Here is a 17,223-nt window from a genome sequence, read left to right as displayed (position 1 = left end):
CTTTCCAGGCTCCACCCTGCAGTCTGTCATCTGCTCCAACGACGCCCTCTTCTACTTTGTGTTCTTCTACCCCTTCCCCATATTCGGCATCTTGATCATCACCATCCTCCTGGTGCGGTTCAAGAGCCGGAACTCCAGCAAGAACTCGGAGGGCAAGAACGGGGTCCCCTTGCTGTGGATCAAAGAGCCCCATCTCAACTACTCTCCCACTTGCCTAGAGCCGCCGGTCCTCAGCATCCACCCAGGAACCATAGACTAAAGAGGCAGAGGCACCCGGGGGGACATGCAGCGAGAGAGAGAGAGAGAAGCAGAGACACACCGGGAACCCTAAGGAACAGAGTGGGTTTTGTTGTTCTTGTTTCATTTGTTTCAGTGTCTGTGCTCCGACGTGGCGGCTGAGCTCTGTGGAGCACCCAGCCAGCGGGGACGGGAAGGTCCGAGGCTTCCTCCAGCACCTGTGGGAATGCACCCCCTTGCCCCGACAGACGGAGGGGAGGGTCCCTGCGCTTGCTGTACATAGCAGCTGTTCCTCTTGGATTAAGTTTGCTCCCATTAGTTGCTGTCTTTTGGGCCATTACTTTTTTGTTGTTTCTTTTTTGGTCGCTCAAGGAACTGTAAGCTTCCCCTGCCCTCCATACAGTGAGGAGTGCCCAGGGGGCATTTGGTCCTGGGATGATCTCTTTGGAAGTAAATGTATATGTTTTCCAAAACAGACTGGTTTTCCTCCTCAGACTCGGTGCCACAGTGAAGGTCTTCTCCCAAGGTGCGCTGAGCTAGCTCCTCCTTCTTCCAAAACAAAGCCAGGTCCACCTCCAGAGGGGTTAGCTGGGCTGTCAGGAGGTCCATCTTAAAGACTGGCTGTAGCCTCAGCATCTTCTTGCCTCCATCTTACTGTTCTCTCAGGAGGGAGCGGTTCACCTTTTGGGAGCGTTCCCACATCTTGGAGAGACTGAATATTCAGCGCGCTTGCGGTCAGGACAAAAGCAACTTAGTTTGTCTCCAGGAACTGAAGAGGGGAATGGAAGGAGGACACCTGAAAGCTCTGACTTCGTGGGTAGCAAAGAGGGTCCTCGTACAGTCCAGCTTACCAGAGTCGCGCTCCTCCCTGGTGTCCAGGCCACCACCTCTGCTGAGGCAGGTGCCCTCTGTGCCCCAGTCGTCTGGGGACGGGTGGCTGGATCCAGTCTCTGAAGACTTCAACATGACCAAAGTAATGACTTTAGGAAGGGGGAAAGGAGAAGCTCCACAGGCTGGGGTTCACGGCCCCTGGGTGGTTCAGCCAAGGACCCCAGCTGCAGCCATGGCACGCAGTGGGGATGTGCAATTAATCACCACGTGTCACGAGTGTGCCTGCGGCTTGCACTCCCTGCTGCCGCGCGCTTGAGCAAGGCAAGGAGCCTGCACCACATCGGCACCCTCTGAGAGAAATTTTTCCCTGCGTGTGTGCGTGCATCTGCCGCTTTTCATTTCTGGGGCTTTAGGAGGAGAAACCGTTTCTCCATCAGCTCCCCCTCCTGGCAAAGTCACCTGCCCTTGTCCGAGGCAGCCACTGTGGCAGGAAATGCTGTTCTTTCTGTGAAAGATATGGCTCTCATGAACCAAACCAGGGCTCTCGCCACGTGGGGCACCTGAGCTCCCGTACCCCGTAATGCCAAGTACCCCTGCCCTGTCCTGTGGAGGAAACCGCCTCCTCCCCCATACGCCCTAAGCGTGATGTCTGGCGGAAGAAAATGTTTGCCAAAAATGGCCTTTTGTTGTCTTCCTTGATGTCTTCCTGGCACATCCAGCCATTTATTTTTCGCAGCGTGGCTGAGGCCAACCAGGGCAGATGGGCGCAGCCACAAGAACCACCCCTGCCTCACGGGTGAGAGGTGCCATACCCACAGCCGTTGTCCTCTTCAGGAGGGTCGGACTGCTCCTTGTGAAGAGAAGGGGACCTCAGCAGATGCTCTGTAGCACTAGTCGGTTAGACCCTGATGCCTTGATGTTTCAGAGGTGGTGAAGCCTCAGGTGTGAGATCTGCACTGCGCATCCTCTTTCCTGACTGGGAGAGGACCCGTGTGGCCACAGACCACCCTGTGCTGGGCTGTTCAAGGTCGGACACCTCTGCTCCTCCACCAGAAAGGCATTGGTTTCTTCTTCTGCTGGGAAGCCCAAATTTCACTTGTCCCTCTGCAAAATCTGCCTCCTTGAGATGTTAACTGCTTACTGGCCCCAGCATATGTGTAATATCCCACTCATATATATATATATATATATATATATATATATATATATTGAAGTATCGCACACCCGCACACTTGTCTTCCCTTTCTGGATAAGGCGTCTGCAAAGAGAGGAGTGGGATTATAAGTGAATGGAAATGAAGAACCGAGGCGCAAACAGCAGCAGCTGCAGCCAGTGGGTGATGTTTCATAAATGTAGTATCTCCTGTATATACTGCTCCGGGGCAGGAACTGCAACTCATTTCAGCTTTAAAGGAAGAAGACAAAATGAAGTCAGCAGGAGCTGTTCTTCCCTGAGAGCACTGCGCTGCACCTGAGCCATGCTCCTTCTCGCCAGCCTGCCTGCCCTGGAGCAGGGCTCTCCTGGAGGGCTGTCCCGTGGCCCCATCCCCCTGGCTGGAACAGGTCCCTTCCCAGCCCTGCGGTTCCTGCACTGAGCCCAGGTTTTCCTGGGAAGCGGCTCCCATGGCGGTCCCTGAATGTACCTTGCCGGTGACATTTCTCCATTGCTCTGGCAGTGTGTTGCCCAGTCTCAAACTTCTCTGTTTTTGTAAGGCAGACTCTTCCTGTAACAAGTTTTAACACGAAGCTTTTCAAACCACTCTCTCTGCTGTAACTTTCTGTAATGAACCTGAGAAGAAAGAGAGATACCCTATCCATGCATGATGTGGAAAAATGTTTGGGATTTTTAAAAAAAAAAAACAAACAAAAAACCAACAACAAAAACTTTGTACTATGTTGCACTAAAACATGTTTTATACAACACACCTGAGAGCTGTAGTAAACTGTGTTGAAATTGTGAATCCTATTGCTGGTTTTTTGTCGGATCTGGGCTTTCATTATGCCTTTATGTGCACTCCCTGCATAAAGGCGTGCAGAACTCCTTGTTTTAGCAGCCTCTCCCCCTCCCACCACTCCTATTCCCTGATGTATTAACTCACCTCCCACCCCAGTAGCGCATCTCCTCTCTCTTGCAGGCTTGAGCTTGCAGACATCGTGCACCCTCTGGCTTTTCATATTTCTCTCTCTCATCCCTTAATTCATCCAACAGAGGTGTGATGCCAGGTCTATTTATTGAATGGGATACACTGCTTTTGAAATTGCTCTGAAAGTAGTACTTTGCTGTGTCATAGTCTGGATTTGAAGAAAACACTTTTTTTTTAAATAGAATTATCCATAGCGAATACTAAGCAAATCATCTTTAGTAACTTTGATGTAAGCAGAATAATATAGTTCACTGCAGAAGTTGCTTAAGTCGATATAAAAATGCAACCTGTTACTTCTCTTTACCCACCTTTACCTTGAATAAGGGTTTGGTCAGTAGCCTAGAACTCCCACAGTAACTGAAATAGGGAAGTAGCGTGATACATTCTTACCTGTACAGCAAAACTGCTGTGAACTTGTGCAAAACGCACTGCTAATGCACCTGTAAGGTTGGGTTTGGGGTTTTTTCCACATTCGTTTAAAACAAAAAATACCCTCTGCTAAAATAATTGCATGAGAAGACGCTGCTGTCCTCGGACACAACTGGCTGTTTGTGCCGCTGCACCCCCCCTGTAGGTTTGTCTTGGGCTACATCTGCTGTAGTCCCTGTGTTAAGGAGCAGAGGTTTTAGCTCTGCAGATGCTCCATGCGAGATGGCAAGCGGTGTCCCTAGCACTCCCCGTTGACAGTACCAGGCAGCAAGCTTGGGCTAGCCGTCACCGGTTTGCCAGGAGGCATCTCTGCCAGCCCACGTAGGCTCTGTGCGGCCAGGCGTGCGTCCCTGACCCCCTCTGGCATGCTCATGTGGGCAGGACCCTGCTCTGGGGTAGCTTGAGTGGGTTTTGCTGCATGCCCTTGCTGCTGGAGCATGGCTGGCGATGCTGCCGCAGGTGGTCCTGCTCCCCTTGAGGACCAAACAATGTGTATCCGAGGAGGAGTGTCTCAGGGCTTGGCTGCTCGAGGGCCTGTTGTGTGCTCCCATCAAACCACCTTGTGACAGCTCCCCCCACCCCCAAGTCACAAACTGCTAGCTCCGAAATGGCCTCCCTGCTGCAGGCAGCACACACAAACAGAAAAAGGAGGCCTGGCTCTGGCTACGCTTGCACACTTTAATCCAGCAGGTTTGCAAACCAAATCTGCAAAACCTTGAGGAAGTGAGGGGTGGCAGGTGGGGTAAGCACGCCCCAGGGGGGGCCTGCCACCCCCTGCCTAGGCAATGTGGTACAAGTCCTTGGCCACCTGCTCCAGACGGTCTCTGTACTCCAGGTGGGCATAGAGGGAGGCGTGGACCCCCTGGAAGCCGTGCATGGCCCCCCACCAGCAGGCTGCAATGGCAGCAGTGGAGTCACTGTCTCCCCCGTGGAAGAATGCCCGGTGAGCCAGCTCTGTCCAGGAGTCCCCTGCACCCAGCAGCGCGTCGTAAGCGATCATGGGGGCATCGTGCCCGCTGCTGCCCCCCCAGCCATCATAGCTGAGGGAAGTGTAGAATGAGTCTCTCTCTTCCACACCATACTTGGGAGGGAAGGTGGGCGGCGAGACCCCATCCGATATGCCTCGCCCTGCCAGGTATTTTTTCCATTGCTCTTCGAAGTAATGCCTGCAAAACAGGAGACGGGATGGAGGGGCTGTAAGAGACATCCCACAGCAGAAGCATATACTGAAGCTCCCCACAGGCGCGCCCGGCAGCAGCTGAAAACTAGCCACATCATGAGCCCGGAGCGATGGCTCGGCAAAATGGTAGGCGTCCCCCATTTGTCAAACTAGGAAGATGATTTACAGTAAGAGGCACAAGGATATGTTTCAGTGAGTTAAGATTTCCCCTCCCTCCAGCCACATGGGAGAATGCAGCCCAGCACCTGCTGCTGTCGCGCTGCACAGGATTCAAAGGCTCAGAGCGAGAACTGAGTCATCCTCCCAGGTTCCGAGTACCTCTGCCCCTGTGTGTCTGTGCCCCTGTGCACGGAGCCACACCGAATCTGCAGCCAGATTTGGTTATAACTTTCAAACTGAGCTCAGCCCTAAGCCTGGTGCTGCTCCCCAGCCCTGCTTCCCAGCTTTCATCAGCTCACAGCTGCTTGAGATGACGAGTCTAGCCAAAAAAATGGCACAGCTACATGACCCAAACCCAATCTGCCTTTTTTTTTTGTTTCTTTCTTTTTTTGTTTTTTTAGTAAGTTAGAGGTATTCTGAATGGATTTGATCCCATGGCAGGCATGTGCTGCTCTAGGAATTTACTGTAATGCGATTACTGAAGCTTAAGTATAAACAGAACTCGCGTCTCATACGTGAGGTTCATTTTCATTTTAACACAACCCGGTGCTGGCAGCGCAGCTCACCATTGCCCCATGTTCTCCTCCACGAAGAAGCCAGTGTCCCGCACATAGGCTTTCGCCCGTGGCAGCACCTCCAGCAGCCCCTTCCCCCAGGCCGGGGGGGGCACGCTGTTCACTGCAAAAGCCGTGAAGAGGGCTGATGCCAGGGACCCGAGGTAGCCAGTGGGATGGTGGTGAGTCATTCGGCCGCTTTCGATGCTGACTTGTACCAGGGTGTCCAGCTCAGCAGGGTGGCAGAAACGTAGCCCAATGCACATGGAGCGCATGGCAGCCCCGCAGCCTCCCTCCCGGGGGCTGAATGGGATCCTCCAGCCATCCGCCCGCCCTGGATCCAGCTTCAGTGCGTTTTCCGTACACGTGGCACCTGGACAGGAGTGGCAGAGCCCGAGAAAGAAAAGAAAGAAACAGAAACATGCATCAGCAGGAGTCAGGGTCACGTAGCTGGGGAACAGAGGGAAGACAGGCAAGGTAGTGGGGAAGGAAGCATTAGTCTGTGTAAGGAATTTGAGCTTCCCTTTAAAAACATCAGTTGTCTGCTCACATAAGTATCCTGCCTTAAATTGCTGGTGCATCCTGCATACTCCCAAGCAGACCTGATAATTCCTGTTTGTGAAAATAATTTTAAAAGTCTAGGGAGGTAAGAAAGTCCACTGACAATTTATTTGCATTGTTTGTATTTCCATTTCATGTTATTTAATAACTTCTCTATAAAACATACATAATCTATACATTAGGTATATTAAGTACACATATATCTAGATATCTAGATCGATATATATAAATAGAAACAAAGGAGGTTTGGAGGATCCCTGACCCCAGGCAAAGCTAAGTCACTCTGCTTTTTTAGTTTAGCCTCTTTACAGGGCCTTTTAAAGGCAACCCCACAAGCTCCCCAGGAATCTTTTCCATTGCCTCACTGATAGGAAACGTTTCCCAGAGCACCCCTGCTGCAGTTCAGTTTGTCAGAAAGCGATGAGTGTAGTAACTCCCTCACTGCAACGCGGCTCTGCCTAACTGGCTTCACTGTACTCTTCTTCAGCAAGCTGAAGAACAACTGTACTAGGCGAGACCAAAGGTTTGTCCAGCCCACTAGCTCGTCTCCAAACACACCCACTGTCACAGATAGCTACAGAAAGGCTATAAAAAAATGAGGCAAGTACAATGGTTCCCCAAGAAGGCCAGCCTGGCTTCCAGCAGAGCACAGCCTGCTTAAGTCAGAAGATGGATCCGAAGTGGTATGTTCAATAACCCCCAGTGGACGTAGCCACCATGAACTGGTCTCCTTAACTTGAACCCATGCGTGCCCTCAGACTCCTTTAACATCCCATGCTAACAAGAGCCACGATTTTGTTATGCAAAGCATTTCCTTCTGTTTTAAACTGCCGTTTGACAATTTCCTTAAACTCCCCTCTAGTTCTTCTAGTACAAGAAATAACATCTTGTCAAGCTGCATACTACTTAAGATTGTATATACTTTCTCCCTCTTCCTTAGTTTTCCCTTGCTGAGCTGACACCCTAGCCCAACTTGACCTCTCTTCTGGTGGGAAGCCCCACCGTAACTCCTCCTTCCTCACCTCCATCTCGTTCATAGTTCTATTTACTTTTAAAGAAATTTATTTCTTCCAGTGGTGCTGCTTCAGAAACTCACTTGTTAGTCCAGCACATTAACAGGCAAAGCCATCTGCGCAAACCATCCAAATTTCAGAGCCTAGCCAGCTTCCCCAGTCAAGACCGTGAAACAGGGTTTGAGAGCTAAGCCAAACATTTGTGTGCAAGGAAGGAGAAACAGGTTTGAAACATTAAATTACCTTTGATTCTCTTCTTCCTTTTCTCCTAGTCGTCTTGCCAAACCTGAAATACTTCTTTTCCAGTAGAAGGGTAAATCAAGGGCAGATTTCAAGCCACTTCATTTAAGTTTTAATGTGTTGGACAATGGCAGACACGGACTCAAAAGACTAAGGCTTTCTTCTCCTACCCACAGCACGCCCAGTCCTCTCTCAGACACACAGGGTAACAGCAGCAGTTGACGTGCTCACGCCCCTAAAATTTGACTGTTGCTTCTATACTTTGCTGCCTAACTAGGATAGGTAGCTGATAAAACTTGGAGGTGTTCTGTTACTTTGAAAGTTAAACTAAATAGAACAGAATGGCAAGGAAGAAGCCTGGTCAAAAAACTTAATCTAACTCTAAAATTCAATTACCTTTGGTGCAATTCAATCACCACGACCTGGGACCCAGCTAATTGCAGCTAGGTACTGCACTAAGCATTCTGCAGAGAGCTCTTCTGCACTTCCATTTACACACTTGACAGTAGGATTTGGAATATGGCAGTCTATTTTTCCTGCACATGGCATTTACAGCACCCTTGTAACTAAAATACCTCCATATCCAAGCATACCTTTAAGATTGGCTTCTGGACATGCTATAAAATAAATAATGGCTGGCTGTTGTCAGGAATAAGGTCATGTGCTGGTCTAAATGTCTTTAGCATCTGTCTTTTCCAACAGTGTTGTTGCATTGTAGGCTTATTAGATAAGCACAGCCCTCTGTGCGGTGTGAACAGGCAGACCAGCTCCCCATGAATGGTTGTCTGAAACTGAAAAAGCAGCTCGGTCCTGCGGCTGTTGGGCTATTTGCCCCACAAGCCTGTCAACCAAAATCAACTTTGGGAATGGGAACAGCCTATGCCAGTCCCCCCCATAGGAAAAAAACAGGTTGCCGATCAGCACAGCCCATGTCAGGCCACTTTAGCTCCCAGGAATTCCCCGCAGCCTGATCCAGGCATGAACCTGACCTGCCATTTCACCAGCCTCATCCCTGCCTGCTACGCCACCACACCAGCCTCTCACGTCATGCCACCACCACACTCCTCCCAGTAGATGAGATCTGCTGGTTTTGTGGTGCCATATGGCCAGCCAACCCCTGAATCAGTCCAGATGTTCCTTACACATCCTTCTTCCTGGTGATTTACGGAGTGAAAATTGCAGGGCCGTGTTTCTCAGCTGGAAGAAGCGGTAGGCAGAGCATGTGGTGTGGGTAGCGCTGGGCTCTGCCAGGACTGATCGTCACCAACCTCTGAGCTGCCTGGGAGTTTGTTTTCGTGTTATCTCAAAGTGGGAATGTGTTCAGGCTTCTAAACCTGCTTTTCATGTAGTTTATTAATTCATAGCTGGCCGCTATGTATCAAAGTCATTAAGGGGGAGTCAGTATAATTTCCAGCTTTTTAACAGAAAATCGGTGCATTTTTCAAAAATCTAACTATACTAAGCATTGCACTTATGACTTATAACCTGTGACATGACATTTAAAAGAACCTGTCAAACAAAGCCACATTTTTAAAAAGCTGTGCCAAGTACCCTATTCATATGTTACTGGTAAAACAAACCTTCTGCCAGGAAGACAAGGGGAAATGGAGAGAGCAAAAGGACTAGGTAGCTTAAAATCAAAATCTGCTTAACAAAAGCAAAATGAACTCTGTAATCTTGCTGGAACTGTGAGAAAGACATTTCTTCAGGACATGTTTGGGCAGATTGAGACCAGACAACTCTGTCCTTGATAAAAAGTGAGATTGTTCTGGCATTAACTGTAGTCAAAAGAAAATGAGGAAGATGACAAGGCTTAAACTGTAAAGAAAGACTGGTTATTGTGCAATACAATTTGCTTGCAGCTTTAAGCCTGTGCATATTATTCTAAGAGATGACTACTGATAACCTGCAAATGGAAAAAATTGTATAAAACAAACCAGTATACAACAACTAAGACTCTTGTGATTTATGAAGTATTACAAGTATTATCCTCATGCTTTTAAACAGTTAAAAGCTGATTTAGGAAGACTAAGCTGAAATCACGTCAGGTCTTTTTTTAAGAACAGGTTTAAAAAAAAAAACTGCTGTAGGAGTTTTCAAATCAGGAAATCCTGTTTTGGAAATCCACCAAATCCTTGTTAGGAATCCTTTGTACTAACAATAAGAAACTAAAAGAATTTTGAGGGTACTGGTCTAAAGAAAGAAGAAACACAAGCAAAAAGTAGCATGTGAATAAAGTTTTGTGAAAAAAAGACCTCAACAAGTTTCCAGTAGAACTGGATGCTATTTCTGGAACAGACTTCCATTCCACTTTAGACTCTTCATGAGGAAAGACAGTAACAGTTCTTTGGGATCGATCAATACACATTAAAAAAGGTGAGTTAAAACAACCACACAGTGGTAAATAATTCCACAGGGAGAAGACTTGGACCAAAGAAAAGAGTTTAGCGGCAGAAGGTCTCCTGGAGAGCTGTGGAAGCAGATGTAGTTGTACCATGAAAAAAGTACTTCTGTGCTTGTGGCGTTTAATTCATTGGCTTCGTTATCTGCAAAGAACAATGAATTTGGGGCTGTGGCCCATCACAAATAGCACTAACAGATGTAGGGAATTAACCTGCCATTGAATTAAGACAATGAGTTCTCTCCTGGGGCAGCATACTTGAGGGACCCTTCCATGGCCCTCTGATGATTCATAACGTTGTGGGAATCCCTTTGTTACTGTGGGTTTTGGTTTTTAGGTCTGGACTCCTTTGTGTGGGCGAGCAATGTGACTTTCCCCCACTGGTCTGGGGCAATCTCTTCTCTGTTGGGTGAAAGTTGCAGCAGCAACTTTCCGTTCTCAGCCTGAAGGACTGCAATTCCCCAGGGAGTATTTACTTTGCCCAGAACAGCATCACCTTGGGTTATATTCTGAGTTTAGATCCATTTACTCGGAACTGCCAAAAGAAGTTATCAACATGCAACTTCTGTCATTAGGATTTATCAATATGGCATAGAGACTCCAGGCTGCAGACAGCTTTTCAGGATATGCATTAGGTATTCCCTTTGGCAGTGTTTCAGTGGGCATTGAACTATTAAGTATCAGGATTTAAGCTCCCAGAGCAGACTGTCTTTCCTGTGGCTGCAGCAGGAGCACTCCAGAACGCTGTTACAAGAACATGCCCAACTGACTTCCATTTTTTTCCAGGTTACTTTCCCTACTTTCCCCAAAATTTTACAAGGTTAAGTGTCTACTGACCCACTAAAGATGTTGCATTTCTCTGTTTAGCTAGATTACCTGACCTTTCCTTGTCACTCTGATTAGTATCCACAGCAAATTTACTTTTAAAATCCTTCACTTCCAAATGGGAACTGCTTTTTGGCACGTGGTAGCTCAGTTACTCACAGGACTGCAGCAGGTGTGCTATTAACCTTAGCTATTAATTACTAACATTTAAATTTTAGGTTCTTTTCCTCTTAATCTCAGGTTTTAGTCACAAAGATAATGGAGGCAAAAGTACCTTCCAGGTGCTGTCTCACTGCCAGCTGTGGTTAGTCCACCTTGGCAGACTCCATCAGCTGGGGAAACTACAAGATGGTCTTTTGCCAAAACAGCAGTGAATCTCTTGGAAGTTTAACCTGCTGACTCCCGCTATCCTAGTGAGCATCGTTACCCCTTCCTAAATATTTTATTAACTAGGCTACTCCAACAACTGAGACTATCTGTGTTTAAGAATACTGATAGTTCTAGTCTTTACACAAGGGTAGGAGGTCACTGTGGAAAGGATAAGCAGAATAAATTCCTGCTCAAGTTTCCAACTTGGTTTATCTTGGAAATGCACAGCTCTATCACACTGTGCTCAGTGGCTCTAAGAAAGCAATGCAGGATTTGGCCTTTCCCATGTTAAATGTCAATCCAGAACATTCTTGATCTATTCTGACCACTCCAAATAGGCATGTCTAGGCAATTTTTCAATGGATAAACATTCCGCGGGATAGCTGAATTTGAGTGTTTCCTGAATACTTTACACTGCCTGCCCTAGTCCAATCAGAGGCCTAGGATCAGTAGCTCCAATTTAAGTTTAATTCAAGGCCAGGCCATAAACACAGAGACAGATGGGTGCTCAGGAAGGCGCTGGGTCAGCAGCCCTGGGTGAACTAGGAACTAGAGGAATGTTGCATACAGCTTAGTTACTGCAGTCTGTCAAGGCACCCTTCCTGAATAATGCCACACACTGCCAGTCCCCACTGCCTACTGCCTGCGACCCAAACTCAGCACCACTGTGTCTATGCAGACAAAAGAGAGGCGATGGAAGTACACAGTTCAGAAAAGACCATTGCAGCTCAACCATCCTACCACAGAAAGCAGACACGCAGAGCTATCTCAAAGCAGACTTTGGGTTTAATAAACTTCATTATTCCAAGCAAGGATCTTTTTGCCTTTAAATATATTTTATGTGTAATACTACATAAATAATAAAAACCAAACACAGCAGCATCTCAGGCTGTGCATTATACATCACTGAACTTGCATTTTTCAACCACTGAGTGTAGGAAAAGACACATCCCCAGCACAAAAGCCAGCGTCCTTTCCCTGAGTTCAAGGCCAGCCCTCAAACATGCCTATAAGAATGTTTTGTAAACACGGGCATTTTCATCAGAAAACGTTATCTTTTTCATCTAGTTCAGAGAAGCCCAAACCACTTCAGCTTGCCTTACTCTGTTCTCTTTAGCTCATGCTGAAACAGGTAACGAGTGTGGAAAACTTCTGACTTTACACGAAATACAGTTAATGCTATCAACAGCCAAAAGTAGAGCCAAGGCCAGCCTCAGCTCCAAGCTGCAGGAAAGGGAAACACGTTAGCAAGAGGACAGCCCTGCCTAGACACTACTATGGAGGGATTACCTGGAGCTCTGCCCTTCATGTCATTCATGCACTCCTTGTAGTTCTTGGCAATCAGGGAATAGAGATGCGCTAAACTGGGGTTTTTCCCAGCAGCTACCAGGGCTTCGGCCGTGGCCAAGTGCATCACTGTATCATCACTGACTTTCCAACCTTGGATGCTGAAGTTACCGAGTCCCCCCATCTCTGCCAGCTCCTTGTGGATGGCTGGGCCACTCTGCAGGAACTCCCACCGCCCATTGTAATAGCCCAGCGTGTCACCAACTGCACTCAGCACCATCGACGCCACATAGTTTTCCATTGCCTTAGGACACACTTTTTGCCCCAGGATTGCTTCAATGCAGAAAATACTATGGGGGAAACAAAAAGAGAAGGAGATTGATAATAAAATCTTTCCCAGTTCAGGCCTCTACTGCTAAGCTTCGGCAGATCGACACCTGGCCCAGTACTTCCATCTCCCTCAGAGGATGCATTTCTTCAAAGTACATGCTTCCCCGTGGACCTCTGCCCACCGGCCCCCATCAGTGGGGATGTTGTGCCCCCCCCCGCCCCCGGGCAGCCCAGCCCTGGGCCAGGGGAAGCCGGCCACGTCCCCATGTCCTCCCAGGGCAGTGGCAGCAGCCCAGGGCAACAGCAGGTCCCAGCCGGGTCAAAGACCAAAAGCAAGGGCAGGACTGCAGAAACATGGGCGGGTTATGTCACCACACCTGCGTTCACCCCTGTTTTCAGTGCAGCCCACAGCACGGGGCAAGGAGGTTAGCTGTGCTGCCGGCAGCTCCTGCAGCCTGGGTGGGGATGAGGGGCCTGGCAGAGGCAGTAAGCGCAGGGGCCCTGGGCCTGGCTGCGGGGGAGCCCGGGCCTGGCTGCGGGGGGGCCTCGGGCCTGGCTGCGGGGGGGCCTCGGGCCTGGCTGCCGGGGTGCCCGGGCCTGGCTGCGGGGGTGGCCGGGCCTGGCTGCGGGGGTGGCCGGGCCTGGCTGCGGGGGGGCCCGGGCCGAGCTGGCCGTGCCAGGGGGTAGCTTCAGCGACGACCCCCAGAAAAGCCGACGCTCCTCCTCAGGGTTTGCAGCGCCTCACGGCCCGGCCCCTCCGCTCGGGAGAGGCGCAGGCGAGGAAGGATCAGCCCTGCCCGGCCCCAGCGGGTACTTACGCAGCCAGCCCCGCGAGCAACGCCCGCCTGCTCCCGGCCGGGAGCAGCGGCCACCTCCCCGGGGACATCCGACGTGGCGGAGCGCCCGCAGGACTCGGCTGCCCGCGGCTGCCTGAGGCGGCTCCGCCCGGCCCTTCCCCTCCGCGGCCTGCCGGGGCGGCGCGACCGGGGCTGGCGGGCCCGGCTCCCCCCGGGCCGCTGCCGCCTTGTGCCGGCCGGGGGGCGGCCCCCGAGCCGCGGGGCTGGTAGCTCGGCAGGGAGCCCCGTGTGTCCTTCCATTCTCCGGATTGTCTCTTTCTCGGCGCTTAAAAGCACGACAGCCGACCCGGGAAACAAGCTGCCGCATGGAAATGAAGTCACGCATGGAAGCGAACTAGTTTATTTAATAAAAATAAAAATGAAAGGCGCGCTCAGCATTTCCTCCAAAACTGCTCGCTGGTCGGGCCAGCAGCCCCTGGCCCAGCCCCAGCCCTGTGCCCCGCTCAGCCGCTGCGCTGGGGGCAGACCCCGGGGGCTTTCCAGCTTTGCCTTGCCTTCCCCCTCTTTTCTCACCTTGCGTTCACCGCAGCCTGTGCGGACCCCCCAGCCTTCACTGGGGGTCGTTACCTATGCGCCTGCCTCGCCCTTGGGTGTCCTGGGGGCAGCGTCCCCCCCCCCCCCAGCCCCCAGCATGGCCCAGCTCAGCTCCCTGGTGACCCCAGCCTCACCCAAACCAGGGCCAGTCCTTGCCACGTCCCGTGCTGCTGCCTTACGGTGCCTCCCGAGGCGCTTGGTGACCCTGTTGCTTTGCTTTATCCTTTCTTTTTCATGGTGGTGGTTAGGTGGCTGAGGGCATCAGCGAGCAGGCGAGGAAGGGACAGCAGCAGGGAGCTGGAGTAAGAAACAGGATTGAGCACGGCCAGGGTTGCATTTTGCGGAGGACGAAAATTTTTACCCACTGGTGGTCACACCAGCTCTCTCCAGAGCCCCAGTTCATACCAGGAGGTACCAAAACCTCCTATATGCAGGGAAGAAAAAAAAAAAATCCCCCTCCCCATGCTTATGAGAGATAGTGGTGGTAGTTTCTGAGCTGCAGCCCTGGGGGATTTCAGGGCAATCGCAAATGTAGCGCTGGGTCAGAGCAGAGTCCCTGGGGAATTTGGGGGCAAGCAAGAGTGGGGGGCTGGAGGGGGGCCCTGGGGGATTTCAGGTAGCTGAGGGCACGGGGCTGGCCAGCAGTGCTTGCCCCAGCGGCTGGGCGTTCTGTACACCGTGCCCATGCGGAGAGCTGCTGCTCGTCCACACCCTGCTGCAAATGTGGAGTTTGAGGAGCATCTGGTAGAGAAAATAATAACAGAAAAGGAAGTGGGGACAGAAGCTGCCAGTGTCTCAGCACTGCCAGCGGTGCCTGCTGACCTTTTCTGCTTCTCTGCATCTTGTTGTTTTATATAGAACGGCTCTGAATTTAATCAGGTTGGAGCAGTGTTTAAAAGCAAAGCAGGAGTTTTCTCTCTTAATGTTCGGGCCCACTTTTGGCTGGCTGGTGTGAGGAACAGCTTCTGTGGTGGCCTGAAGGGCAGAGGAGCGGAGGGAAAAGTTGCAGCCTTCCCCCAATGGGCAGGAAGATGGGCAAATGCCTCTGCATCAGCACAAAGTAACTGCGGCACTGAGGTCTTTGGTTCTTGTCATTGTTTCCTGCTTCCTGAGCTCTTTCAACTTCCTAAAAACCAAAACCAGGATGCACAACGCAGTTAAGTGACATCTGAGATATGTCATAGAAAAATTTCAAGGGCTCCTCATTGACAAACAGAAGACAATGACCCGTCAGCAGGAGCCTGCAAATTTGCGGTGGGGAGAGCAGCAGTCTTCAGGCTTGAATGCATGCATTGATCCTGAAGGGATCTATCTCCTCGTGCGAGTCCCATGGGATGCCCATGAGGTGGGTGATGAGAGCACTCTCCACCAGGGAGCACCTCCAGGTCCAAGATGGTGCAGCGCAGCATTGCCCTGACTAACCCCATGGTGTGGAGAGGTGGGCAGAATCACTCCTCTTTGCAAGGATGGCCTTCTGGTGCTGAGCCATGCAACGAGTTAAAAATTTACCATGTTTCACCTTTCTGGGTTTTTTGTTGTATTTTTTCTTTAATGAAAATTTAGGCTGCGGTGGACCAATGGCCAGGATATGCCTTCTGGAAAGTACCACCTTGGAGCAGCTCGCTGACATGCCCCTGCCATGTGTTGGACACTGTGGTTAGTACTCACTTAGACTCAGAATTTTCCTTCATATTCATCTGGAAAAAAAGGGTAATTCTTTCTGACTAAAAAAAATGTGCCTTTCTAGATGAACCCAGGGTTGAGGGCTCCTGTTTGGAGGGGCTGTGAAGGACAGCATTGCAGCGCTGGAGCTATGTACTGGTTTAGACTATGTGGGACGTTTCCTCAGAACTACATGTGGCCTTCAGGCCAAAAGCTGGAAGAAAGTGAACATTAAACTGGCATGGTGCACCCCCTTAAACATGGCACTGCCCCTGTTCTGCATCCTACAGCTGTCCCCAAAATGGGACTGCAAGGGAACATCTGGGATTCTCATTTTTCACCCATCCTATTCATCTTCTCTTTGCCCCCCAGGTTCAAAGGTGACCTTCCACAGGATCTTCTGGGGCCCTCAACCATGTTCATTTTGGACCAATGCCAACCTCTTAACAGTCTCTCATTCTATTAATAGCCCTTTTTTCTCTGTAATGACAGCAGGCATGTGTTTTGAGTGGGGAATATTTCTGGGCTTACCCTAATTCTGAGTCCCCAGGTGCATGTCAGTCTTTGTCACTGGCCAGTCAATAATAATACGCTATAACAGGGGCATTCAAAACAGGGGCTGCAAATGCCACGTGAGGTCTGCATGGGACCTGACCAGCTCACTGCGGCGAGCCTGGGCCACAATCGCTGGTGAGGCAGCGATGCATGACCCCACATGCACCCATGAGGGAAACGCTCGCCGTTGTAGGATGCTCGGGGCTGCTGTGCTCGTTCTGGCTGCATGTTTGCAGCAGGGGATGGGCACCCAGCAGCAGCAGCAGGTTCTGGCTCTGCACTTCCTTCGCCCTGGGCATGGCAGGACCTTGCCTCCTCCAGCTAATCCTGGTGGGGCGGTCACCCTCACTTGTTGCCTGACTTCCCACGGTAGTGACAGGGGGGTCCCTCTCGTCTATCTGTCCTGTCCAGGGACGCAGACCTGAAAAAGGTGGCAAGCGCCTTGGCTGCAAACACAGACTGTGTCTGGGGCAAAGCCAGTTGCAGGGATGCCTTCGCCTAGACATGGGATCATGTGAGGAACAGCAAGAGTGGTTTTGAAGGGCTTGGCTGAAGCAAGTTTTCAATATGGCAGCAGAAGAGGTGCCTTTGGGCAACCAGCTTGGTTTCAGAGAATACTGGGCTTCAGCCTCTTATTCAAGAAACCAGACTTCACTGCAGAAATATCTGCCTCTTTCTTTCCAGACTTGCGTCCTTCAACAAACTGTCCAAGAGCAGGCCTGGCTTGCTGCCCAGGGCAAAAGGAAAATGGTGGAAAATTACTGTGTGGCACCTACCACTCTCCTCAGGATGCTTCCAAAAGCCCTCTTTAACACAGATTTAAAAAGAAAAATTTTAAAACACACACCCCCTCACACATACACACACACAAGTATAACTGTTTCAAATAACCATAATTCTGCAGGGTAGAAGATAAGCAAGGTAAATGATTTACAACAGAGAGAGGCACTGCAATGCCAGCTTGGGACAATCAGCAAGGTCAGTGACACAGGGAACATCTCCTGGGTGAGCTGAGGCCTGTGATCATCACTCTCATGTCCGTATCTGGCAAAAAGA

General features: G+C 50.4%; 2 protein-coding genes and 1 long non-coding RNA gene across 5 annotated transcripts in view; 2 read left to right on the top strand and 1 right to left on the bottom strand.

Annotated features, from left to right (window-relative positions):
* IGSF3 (immunoglobulin superfamily member 3) overlaps positions 1-3,507 on the top strand; it is a 100,138-nt gene extending 96,631 nt beyond the window's left edge. For both annotated transcript variants that reach the window (XM_055702451.1, XM_055702449.1), the window contains one exon: positions 9-3,507. In XM_055702451.1, the coding sequence (XP_055558426.1) occupies positions 9-259 (251 nt within the window). In that variant the 3' untranslated portion in view covers positions 260-3,507. The remainder of the gene's footprint in view (positions 1-8) is intronic.
* Positions 3,508-4,298: 791 nt separating this feature from the next.
* On the bottom strand, positions 4,299-13,884 carry ADPRH (ADP-ribosylarginine hydrolase). 2 transcript variants are annotated; one of them, XM_055702452.1, is made up of 4 exons: positions 13,378-13,884; positions 12,233-12,579; positions 5,546-5,906; positions 4,299-4,806 (listed from the first exon to the last, which is right to left on the bottom strand). In XM_055702452.1, exons 1-4 carry the CDS (start codon positions 13,443-13,445, stop codon positions 4,419-4,421), a joined length of 1,164 nt encoding a protein of 387 aa, XP_055558427.1. In that variant the 5' UTR covers positions 13,446-13,884; the 3' UTR covers positions 4,299-4,418. The 2 variants fall into 2 exon arrangements, with proteins under 2 accessions (XP_055558427.1, XP_005445513.1); XM_005445456.4 differs by lacking the exon at positions 13,378-13,884 and adding an exon at positions 12,937-13,074.
* LOC129735381 (uncharacterized) lies at positions 12,970-13,790 on the top strand. Its single transcript, XR_008730956.1, has 2 exons — positions 12,970-13,045; positions 13,288-13,790. It is a non-coding gene; the product is annotated as an uncharacterized LOC129735381 (long non-coding RNA).
* Positions 13,885-17,223: the final 3,339 nt, after the last annotated feature.

The sequence above is a fragment of the Falco cherrug genome, chromosome 2, assembly GCF_023634085.1.
Source record: "Falco cherrug isolate bFalChe1 chromosome 2, bFalChe1.pri, whole genome shotgun sequence".
NCBI lineage: Eukaryota > Metazoa > Chordata > Aves > Falconiformes > Falconidae > Falco > Falco cherrug.
This window is presented reverse-complemented; position numbering and strand designations above follow the sequence as displayed.